This window comes from Lagenorhynchus albirostris, chromosome 19 (genome assembly GCF_949774975.1).
Source record: "Lagenorhynchus albirostris chromosome 19, mLagAlb1.1, whole genome shotgun sequence".
NCBI classification, from domain to species: domain Eukaryota; kingdom Metazoa; phylum Chordata; class Mammalia; order Artiodactyla; family Delphinidae; genus Lagenorhynchus; species Lagenorhynchus albirostris.
In genome coordinates, this window is record NC_083113.1 from 50,197,615 (window position 1) to 50,209,200 (window position 11,586).

The 11,586-nt window shown below is 45.9% G+C and overlaps 1 protein-coding gene across 1 annotated transcript in view; it reads right to left on the reverse strand.

The window, feature by feature from the left end:
* The window catches only part of ADAMTS18 (ADAM metallopeptidase with thrombospondin type 1 motif 18), a 156,968-nt gene extending 146,143 nt beyond the window's left edge, over positions 1-10,825 (reverse strand). Inside the window, exons 1-3 of the mRNA XM_060130062.1 lie at positions 10,736-10,825; positions 10,552-10,642; positions 7,327-7,643 (exon numbers count right to left, since the gene is read on the reverse strand). Of these exons, the coding sequence (XP_059986045.1) occupies positions 7,327-7,643; positions 10,552-10,642; positions 10,736-10,825 (498 nt within the window). The remainder of the gene's footprint in view (positions 1-7,326; positions 7,644-10,551; positions 10,643-10,735) is intronic.
* Between the last annotated feature and the right edge of the window lie 761 nt (positions 10,826-11,586).

The following is an 11,586-nucleotide window of genomic DNA, read 5'->3' on the forward strand; positions in this document are numbered from 1 at the left end:
TGAAAAAAAGTTTCCACAGTCAAATAAGTTAGGGAAGCTTTTTAAACAGTTAAGCAAATGTCTTTAACATAGGACATTTCTGAGTTGTTAACACCCTAATCTAAAACCATACTCCATGAACCCTTTGTTCCAGGGCTCTGCTGCATCACAGCCTGGTTCAAAATAAAATAGCATTTCTCGGTCTAACATCACCACTCCATTGCTCCCTTAGAATGAAATCCAGTGACACGAAAGACAGCATCCACCTTGCCTGCAGCTTCTTCCACCCTGTGCCCTGAACAGTGCCTGACATAACAGAAGCCCATCGATACCTGAATGACAGTCATTCAATGTATCTTTCCGGTCAGTTCTCCAAATGTGACATTTCTACTAAGTTGCAGAAATGGGCTCAGTCTGTCAAACCAACAGCAATTAAGAAAAAAAAAAACTTGCCTATATGTCCAATGTCTTAATCCAATGGTTCTCTAATGTTAATACATATTAGAATCACTTGGAGAATTAAAAATACGTACTCCTGGGCCCAGCCTCCCTGACCTTCTGTTGTATGTAGAGATATTGACATTTTCAACACCTCAAGTTAAGCTAATCCAGCTGACCACACTCTGAAAATTACCGTCTTCCCGAAAAAGGAATGCCGAGGTAGAAAAATTGGGGGCAAGAGGGTCTTTGAGATCTCCTAGTATGTAGGAAGAAAGACAAAGGTTTGTCCTAGCATCCCAGACAACGAAATTAAGAAATACAGGTGAAAGTCATAAGAAGGCAGGTTGTATGTCAACATCAAGATGAAGGGTCTCCTGACAATGGCATAGGCTTCCTGGATGTAATGACAGTTTCATCAACATGGTGGTCAAGGAGATGCTGGGTATGGTCAAAAGAACGTGCATGGCAGAGAGTGATTAGATTGGGCTCATCTGCAACCCTGAGATTCTGGGACAAAGTTCTGCAAACCTACATAACCTTCACAGGGTGTAAGGCAGCCAGGCATAGGGGGCAGTGGTGAGCTGGAGAGAGCTTGTTCCTGTTGAAAGGCATTCAAAATTTAAAAAACTTAAAAGCAGGGGCTTCCCTGGTGGCGCAGTGGTTGAGAGTCCGCCTGCCGATGCAGGGGACGCGGGTTCGTGCCCCGGTCCGGGAGGATCCCACATGCTGCGGAGTGGCTGGGCCCGTGAGCCATGGCCGCTGGGCCTGCACATCCGGAGCCTGTGCTCCGCAGCAGGAGGGGCCGGAGGCCCGCATACAGCACAAAAACAAACAAACAAACAAAAACTTAAAAGCTTTTGCACAGCAAAGGATACCATAAACAAGACGAAAAGACAACCCTCAGAATGGAAGAAAATATTTGCAAACAAAGCAACTGACAAAGGATTAATCTCCAAAATATACAAGCAGCTCATGCAGCTCAATATCAAAAAAACAAACAACCCAATCCAAAAATGGGCAGAAGACCTAAACAGACATTTCTCCAAAGAAGACATACAGATGGCCAACAAATACATGAAAAGATGCTCAACATCATTAATCATTAAAGAAATGCACATCAAAACTACAATGAGGTATCATCTCACGCTGGTCAGAATGGCCATCATCAAAAAATCTACAAACAATAAATCCTGGAGAGGGTGTGGAGAAAAGGGAACTGTTGGTGGGAATGTAAATTGATACAGCCACTATGGAAAACAGTATGGAGGTTCCTTAAAAAACTACAAATAGAACTACCATACGACCCAGCAATCCCACTACTGGGCATATACCCAGAGGAAACCATAATTCAAAAAGACACATGCAACCCCAATGTTCATAGCAGCACTATTTACAATAGCCAGGTCACGGAGGCAACCTAAATGTCCGTCAACAGAGGAATGGATAAAGAAGACGTGGTGCATATATACAATGGAATATTACTCAGCCATAAAAAGGAACGGAATCGGGTCATGTGTAGAGACGTGGATGGATCTAGAGACTGTCATACAGAGTGAAGTCAGAAAGAGAAAAACAAATGTATAATAATGCATATATGTGGAATCTAGAAAAATCTTATAGATGACCTAATTTGCCAAGCAGAAATAGAGACACAGACATAGAGAACAAATGTACAGATACCAAGGGGGAAAGGAGACGGGTGGGAGGAATTGGGAGATTGGGATTGACACATGTACACTATTGATACTATGTATAAAATAGACAACTGAGGGGAACCTACTGTAGAGCACAGGGAACTCTACTTAATGCACGGTGGTGTCCTAAATTGGAGGGAAATCCAAAAGGGACGGGATATATGTATATGTATGGCTGATTCATTTCGCTGTGCACTAGAAGCTAACGTAACATTGTAAAGCAACTATACTCCAACAAAAATTTTAAAGAACACCCCCTCCAGACATAACGGTAGGCAGGATTCGCTCGTGGAAGTTTGCAACTCCTGTTTAATGGATTATTCCAAGTAAATAACTGCCTACTTAACTCCTGAATAAAATGAGACCCATCGTGTGTGGGGGGTACATTTTAAGAGACTATTTCGAGTATAGTTTAATTCTGAATTACTGAATTCCCTGCCGGAGAAATCCTAACCGGAATATGTATGTATGCAAATATATTTCACTATTAGAACCCCTCCACCCTCTCCCGCTCGCTCTTGGAGTTTCCCTACCAAGTCAAGTTAATGGTTAGCTTTCCTGTCAGTACTCTATTATCTAAAGGGGACTTCTCACTTTTTTAATACACACTGATGCACACTAGGAAATTGCTAGAACCTTGAAAGTCACTCTGATGCCAGTTGCCAGCCCCCGTCTCGGGGAAACACCAACGGAGACACTTCAGGTGAAAGAAGATTCATCTCAGTCTCCTTCACCTCATGCCAGTTTCTGTATTCATGCCAGAAGAGTCGTTTATCTCTTCCGGCTTGTGAACTCTGACACGCGTGTAAGAGACCTGCCCGTCCACCAAGCATGTTAGAGACCTGCCCATCTCCTGAAGCCTTGAATTATTCTATTCTGAATGCATTACAGCACTTGCTAATTCACTTTAGAAACCCCCTGTCTGACCAAAGAAGGTGAGCAGTGTTCGTGGGTTCTGGGTAGCTAGAAGGAAAAATTCTTCCTCCTGGAGTGATGATTTTCCTCCATCCCCATGTCTCAATGGGCCTAGAGAAGAGATTCTTCAATGTGGAGCCTCCAGTGATTTCCCAGAGTTCACTATTGCTATTCAACAGTGTTTCATATGCAGGTCAATGCATCGTTAGAGATGCAAAGCCATGATATCAAAGATGCTAAGTTGGCAAAGGTGTTTTTGCTCAGAAGCCTTGTTTCTCTTCACAAAGAAAGGAAAAAGCACCACAGTTTGGGCTGAAAACATATACAGGAGTCCTCCACTTTCGCAAGTTTGCTTTATGTCACTTTGCTTTTATGGAAAACCCAATTAGCACCTGGTTTTTGCTAACCAAAAGAAATACGAAGAGGATTTTCGTTTTTATGGGAAAAAAACCAAAGCAAAATAGCGATCAGCGTGGTCAGTGTTCGTTGGTTGGTTTTGCAGCTAACCCTTATACAGGCAGCGCTCACCCTAAGCAGGGAGAGTGGCACCGCCCAGCTCCTTCCCCAGGAACTGCACTAAGAACCTCTGCATCAAGCCACTGTAGCTCTGAACTACGTCTGTGAGCACTTGTGCTTTATGTCCGTTTATTTTGTGCATTCATTGCCAAGATGTGTCCTAAGGTAATTGCTTCTTTGCTTTTGTCATTTTGGCTTACGAAAGACTTCATAGGGACACTCTACTTTCAGATAACAGGGAAAACCTGTATAATACTTCTTGTCCATATATGGTATCACAAAAGAGGGTATACAAGTGGCCAGTAGGCATAAGAAAGGATACTCAACTTCATTAACCATCAGAACAATGCAAACTAAACTCACTGTGTGATACTGCTTCACATCCATCAATGGGAGTGGCAGAAATGGAAAAGACAGACAACAGCCAAGTGTTGATGAGAATGTGGAGCAACTGGAACTCTTATCCACTGCTGATGGCCGTGTAAATCAGTGCAACCACTCTGAAAAGCCGTTTGGCTGAATCTAGGAAAAGAGCGGTAAGTGCAGTTCCTGGGGAAGGAGCTGGGCGGTGCCGCTCTCCCTGCTTAGGGTGAGCGCTGCCTGTATAAGGGTTAGCCGCAAAACCAACAAACGAACACTGACCACACTGCTCGCTATTTTGCTTTAGGGAAAACATATATATTAACCTATGACCCAGCAACTTCAGTCTTTGGTATGTTTCCAACAGAATGTGTCCATAAGCTCACCAAAAGGCATAGACGAGAATGTTTAGTATTCCTCCTCCTAACAGCCCCAAACCGGAAACAATTTAAATGCCACCAACAATTAGATGGAAACAATGTAGAATATTCATACAGAGGAATTATTGTATGACCGTCTCTTAGATAAAAAATTTTTAAATAGGCGAACTTAAGGTATGTGACAAATTAGGACAGTGGTTACTTCTGGTGGACAGTCACTGGAAGGGGATGTGGGGTAGGGGTCTTCTGGGACACTGGTAATGTCCTGTTTGATCTGGTTGTGGGTTACAGTGGTGTGAACTTTGTAAAAATTCATTAGGCTGTACTCCACGATTTTTGCATTTTTCTGTATATACATTTTTGCACTTTTCTGTATATACATTATACCTCAATAGAAGTTACAGATGTCAATACAGAGCAGTGTCTCAGCTTCTCATTTGTGGCTCTGTCCTCTTCCTTGTTTTATTTTTCTTATTGTTTGATTGAGGATGGCTGTGTCTGTATTTTGCTGCTGTTCGGCAGGGACTTGGGGAGGTGGGTAATGCAAGGGGGATAAGCTTGATCCTCTCCCTACCCCATGCCCCATGGGCCCAAACAATTGGATAATTGGACTCAGATGCCTAGAGATGGCCGTGGTCTTAGAACTAATTTCACATGGCTCAGGAGAGGAAACTGAGGCCTACAGAACTAAAGTTAATTAAGTATATGTGGCTGGCTTGTTGAAAAGTAGGAACAGATTGTGAGTTTCATGATTTCAATTTATAACAGCCTTATAAAAAAGAATGAAATGCTATTTGCAGCAACATGGATGGCCCTAGAGATGATCATACTAAGTGAAGTAAGTCAGACAGAGAAAGACAAATATCATATGATTTTGCTTATATGTGGAATCTAAAAAAATGATACAAATGAACTTATTTACAAACAAGAAAGAGACTCACGGACTTTGAAAACAAACTTATGGTTGCCAAAGTGTAAAGGTGGTGGGGAGGGATAAATTAGGAGCTTGGGATTAACATATACACATTACTATATATAAAATAGATAATCAACAAGGACCTACTGTATAGCACAGGGAACCCTACTCAATATTCAGTAATAACCTATATGGGAAAAGAATCTGAAAAAGAATGCATGTATGTGTACGTATATGTATAACTCAGTCACTTTGCTGTACACCTGAAACTAACAACATTGTAAATCAACTACAGTCCAATATAAAATAAAAATTGAATTAAAAAGATAAAAACAAACAAAAATCAGATTGGTACGCAAAGAAGAACATTATATCGGCCTTATACACGGGCAGATGTGGTTGCCAATGACTTCTTTCACCTTCAGCCCAAAGATGGAACTTTTTAATTTGCCTCACTCTTTGTGTTAAGTGGTCATTCCCTGTTCAAAAGTGAATCTCCTTCTTAGGAGAAACCACCTAACATCTATGAATATGGGATAACTGGTCAGATTTCCTATCACTCACAGAAAGTGGAATATTGAGCGCATTAACCACGGGGAGACTAAGCGCCTTCCAAGAGCTGCTGTAGCACTTTCCATGTAGGAAGTCACTTTATCCCCACGGTGCTGTAAACCCTCTTGTTATTCCCATTGTAGAGAGAGAGACACTGAGACACAGAGAGATTCATAACTTGCCCGAGGTCCTACTAGTAAGGGCTGCTTGGACAGACTACTTGGACAGACTTGGACAGACTACTCTTCACCACTGGGTTATCTGGAATGGGATAGTTTAAGCCACTGTGATGGAGGGCCTAACCTCCTTCTGAAGACATAAGGATACTGGAATAGATAGAAGAGAGGGAAAAGAGGAGAACGTTCCCAAACGAGCAGGAGACTCATGACAACCAAACCAACCAAACAACAAAAACAAGATATATTCACGTGTGTGTGGGCTGCCTACGTGCGTGTAACTATCTTAGAACATATAGGTCACTAGTAAGCCATATTGCTCATTTAAACAGATCCAGCTTAGCCAGGAATTGTTAAATCTTTGCTTCACTCTATAGTTTAAAGACCATACGAAAAAATATCGTAACTCTGGTTGTGATAAAAGATTTTAACTACAGGTCAAGTCACAATATGAAAACAAAAAAGTTAAATAATAAAGTTTCAGCTAGCCAAGAACACGGGAGTCTTCCTTCACCAGCGCCTGAGCCCCTCTCTCTTGCTCGGTCACAATGTATCACGTACATCACACTAACTACATCCTCAGCTGGGCTTTCTCACATTTTCCTTCTTCTAGCCACGCCAGAGCATGACCATGGTGTGTCTGAACACACACAAACTCTTCTGTCAGTTACAGACACTTCTCAGTTGCAACACAAGATGAAATCGACCCAGATCACCATTTATTGTCTCACAGATGACTGAATCCTGAGACAAGCATCATTTATACCAATATTCTTGATCTCGAGCCCAACAGCTGAGGATTACACAAGAGGAAATAACGCTTGTCCCAAATCTTTTTAAGGGTCCTGCCTTCCTGGATGCCACACGTAATCCCACCAGCCCCTGAACACACCACATCACACTCAGAAAGGACGCCTTATGTGAGCAGGACAACGTGAACAGATGAGTTGAAAGAAAACAAGAGGCCTCCCTTCCACAGGGAAGGCTGGGCTTCCCAGGGCAGTGAACACACTTTTGCATTAAACACGGTTTTCCCTGTTTCAAAGCACTGTGGAGGCACGCAGCTTGTTAGATTTATATAAAGCCTGGTCTCTCAAGACTTTCCAAAGCGAATGGCATCCATCACATTAATTTCCTTGGGGGATCGTCTCAAACATGGAAAATGAAGAGGCCCAGACCATTAAACATCAAAAGAACGTTCTAAATGGTAATTAAAGTTCTTTTAGATAGATTTTCTTTTTCTGGGAGCAGATTAGATTAATTCAATTGAGAATATTATACGTATCAAAGCTGACAGTGTGAATGTGTGGAGTTGGCTGCAGGAGCACTTAGGATTGCAGACATCTGTTCGTTCCAGTTATACAAAACACAGGAAAGAGGGAGTAGGGGGTGCTTACCAAGCCGGCACATGTAGACACAGCGACGGAGGACAAGCTGTCGTTTCTGATAAATCCCTGATAGAAACATCTTGGCACCACGGGTTCCCGAGTCTCTGAAGCACCATCTTTTCCAAGTACCTGGACAATAAAGTGACTGCTCAAGATTGCCGAGGGCTTAAGTTCTAAGTGTAGTTCCTGTCCAAATGCTGAAAATCGGTAATGCAGGGAGCTGCTGGCATTCTGCGCCGACCGCTTTTTCCTGCCGCTGTGCAAAATGTCGTGTGAAACATATGACCCGCCCGAGTCCACTTCTACCGGCGTGACAAAGACGTAATCTGCAATGGGAAAGGTTTCGCTGTCAGCACCCACGGCCCGCCGTGCCCGAGGGTCCCCTTCCAAAAGGCTGGCAAAGAGCAACACACAGCTGAAAGGTACTTGTTCTATTGCCTCGCACCTAAACTACCTATAATTCAGAGCAGCTCATGACGAGGAGAATTGTGTGATCTTGACAATTAGCTCTGCCACAGCAATTCCTACAGAAACTGTAAGTCAAGCACCATCTTGTAGAACGTCAAGAATGTTTCTGGAAAATGCCGCAACTCTCATGGTCTGCAGAGAGAGATGGACTTTTTATATATTAGTCATAGAGTCATCCATACGTAAAAATTGATTTGGGGGAGACCGTATTAATAACTATAAAAACCACAAAGCCAAGAAAGGAACACTTTTTTCCAAGATGATACCTTTGTGCTTAAACTACATTGGGAGCATTGGGGTGGGGGGGACAGAGTTTAAATTTCAAATGTAACTCACAGCACTGAGTAACTTGAGATGAATTCTCAGGTAATTAACAAGTAACTGTAGTTTTATGTTTCCAATATTAATTATATGTGATAATAAAACTCCAGCACTTGTATCACTCAGCGTTTTACAAACGAGCTTTCCCTGGGACAATTCCATTTAATTGTAAGTATAAAATAGAGTGGATACATAAAAATGCCTCGAAATTGTCAGAACTTCCCACTACAGTCTGTTGCTGAAAATTGCTCAGACATGTTGGTGGGGGCGTGTCAGATCAGGGGACACCTGGAAAGACGTGTTTAAAAATACCTTCACTGTTGCTCCCTAGAGCAGCGCTAATTACTGCTTGTCCCAGAGAAGAGAAGTTAAACAACAATTTGCTGCTTGAAAAAACGAGGCTAGCAAACTGTTTTCTATCACACGACATTGAAAATGAAAAGTATCATCCCACAAGATGATCTGGAATATGCCCTCTGCGCATTAAAAAACGCTCTGTATTTCCACTTTCTAGGCACAGAATGGGAAACTAATTTGGACCGTGTTTAGAAAGATTCTGAATAACCAAGAGGCATGTTTGAGTCACTTGGGTCCTTGGTTACTGGAGGAGGAAAAGCAAGAGGAATTTCCCTTTTCCGAAAATAGTCAACAACCGGAAAAAAGAAAAAAGGAAAAAAAAAACAAGAAGAGAAAAGAAAGAAAAAAGCTAAGGAATGAACAGAAGCCCTGTAGCTAGCAGGGATCAACGAGTGATATTCTAATTGGTCCTACATTAAAAAAAAAAAATCCCAATATGGCAATAATTTTCAACTATGTTCTGTCTATGAACCATCTGTTACTCATATTGCTTGAGAAATTCATTCTTACAATGTTCTTGCCATTCTCCCCCATTTTCTTCTTCACTCCTTTAACTAGAAATACTATCTAATTGACATGCATATTAAAAAGCAATTGAAAAACATGTTTTTCTCTTAACCTTAAAAAAACTGAGTGGGATATACATGATTTCTCTTCTCTTTAAAATTGCTACTCTGCCGTTTTCCTGGTATGTGGCTTTTGATTAAACACAGCTTTTTCTTAGGGACAAACCACCTTCTCCCTCCCCCATACTAAAACCTAATTGTAAAAAGCATCCCTGACATGTGCTCAGACACAGTCTCTGTAAGTTGATTCTTACCTCCTTGACCAAAGCCATCTGAAACTCTGCCTGCTCTTAGCTGGGAGAACACGCAGAAGCCTTATCCAGCCAGCGGTCTGCAGAATCAGCCTGCAAAGCCCCCCACCCAGACACCTGCTACTAGTTTGTTTCCAAGGGGAGAATGAACAAGCAAGCTGATGGTAATATTCAGTCCTTGATGGGAAGAGGGGCAGTCAGGGCCCCTGTAGTGAGTGATCTGATTAATCGGCTCAGGGGCTACCTAAAGATGAGGTCTTTACAGGTGGTAGCTGGAATGGAGGGGACCTCCAGCCATTTGGCCCTGATGAAACAATGAGGGGTTGTTTTAGAAACTGCAGCCAGCTTTTCTGGTTGGACAAAAGGCGAATTTCTCAAGGGCAAATTCCTGGCTCTCCCCTGTCCCCTCACTCACCCACTCCCTGGCGGCACAGCCTTTCTCCATGACTCTGCCATCCCCCCTCTCCCCAGTATGATCCCTGGTCCCCTGAGAGGAGGAGATAACCCTGCAAGACTAAAAAATGATAAAACCCCAGCTAGACATCAAGGTCTTGCTATAGAAACCTTGGATCAGGAATCAGCTGTTCTCCAGTAGCCCATGGGAACAATGGAAACAAGGATTTTCCTTCCAGGTGCCAGGGAGAAGTTAATAAATGACAGAAGTAAAGAGTGTTCTGGAAGTCTGAAGCGAGGGAACTTCAAAGGAGATAAAGCAAACCCCCTCGCCCCCCCACCAGAGGCTACCTGCTTTCCTTTCTCTAAAAGTGATCTTTGGGAATCAATGATACGAGAGAAGAGAAAAGGGAGAAAGAAGGAAGGAAAGGGAGAAAGGGGACAGGAGTGAAGGGGGGGAAGGAAGATGGGGGAGGAAAGAAGATGGGGGAAGAAGGGGGCATGTCCTTTCCCGGAAGAGGAAGGAGATGAGGACGGTGCCCTTTGATACCAGCTACCTAGTCAATATCCACTCACTTTCTAATTTCTCACCACAGCACGGATTTTTTTTTTTTTTAAACCAGCCGTCTGTGAACGAGGGAAAGTATTGTTTTCTCATTTATGTGACTTGCAGCTTGAGGCACTGATTCTTCCGATAAGTTCAGAGTCCGGGCCACATCCCCCTCTCCAAACAGGAACCGTTTCCAGGACGCGCGCACACCTGCCACGTGGGGGGGAGGGGTGGCCTCGTCTGCCCTTTCTCTCTTTGGGGGGAAGGAAAGGACAAAGTGCCTGGAGAAGCCCTTCTGCGGGGTGGGGGCGGGGGGGCGAATACGAACCGTGGTTTAATCCGCTGCCGCCGCCGCCTCGGCTGTCACTGGCTAAGGCTGCGGCGACCGACGCACAGCAAAGGCAGCAGAGCTGGAGCGCCTGCAAGAGAAAAGGTGACACCGTGCGTGAGGGGCGCGGCGGGGCTGGGGTCCCCGGCCACCCGCCATCGGCGCCTCCCCGCCGGGCACCTGCCTTGGCCACGCGCCCCCGTCCCGCCGGCCCCCACGGCGGGCCCGAGCGGGCGGCGGGGAGGGCGCACGCGAGCAGGAGGGCGCACTCCATGGTCAGGTGCGGGCGCGGCGGCTGCGGGCGGCGCACATCCTCCCCGCCGCCCCGGAGCGCGGCGCTCCAGGTGCGGCGCCAGGTGGGAGCCGCCGCCGCTCACATCGCGGGCCGGGAGCGCCGGGCCTCCCCGGCTCCGGCAGCTCGCGCGCCCTCCCTCCCGCCGGCGCCGGCCTGCACAGCGCCGCCTGCGGCTCCTGGAGGCGGCACGGGGGAGCCCCGGACCAGGGCTGGCGCGCGCCTCCGAGCGCAGACGGCCGGGGGACTCTGTTCGCGCCTGCCCTCCCGTCCGTGCGTCTGTCTGTGTCGGGGTGAGCGTCTGAGGCTCCCGGGGCCAGCAGAGCCAGCTGGCTCCCCCAGCGCGCCGGAGCCGAGCGCCCGCCTCTCCACCGCACGGTGATTGGCGACCAGCGGCTCCCGGGCCCGTCCGAGCCCCCGGGCTGGTGCAAGGGCGTGGGATTCCCCGCTCCCGCTCCGAGGGAGGGGGCGCACGGGGAGGGGAGGCTGGGGGAGAGGAAGGGGGAGGGAGGGAGCGACCGCCGAGGGAGGGAGGAGAGCGCCCTGGGCCAGGCTGGGAAAACGTCACTGAAGCGCACGGAGGGATGAGCCGAGCAGGGCGGCACTCAGGTGAGTGGCGCGACTTCTCTCGCTGCCGGTGCAGACTTCTGTTTTACAAGTCTCCTGGCGAGACAGCCCAGGTATTTAGCGTTCTCAGTACCTCCAGAGGGCCAGCTGCCCTCCTCTGCTTTATCTCGCTCACC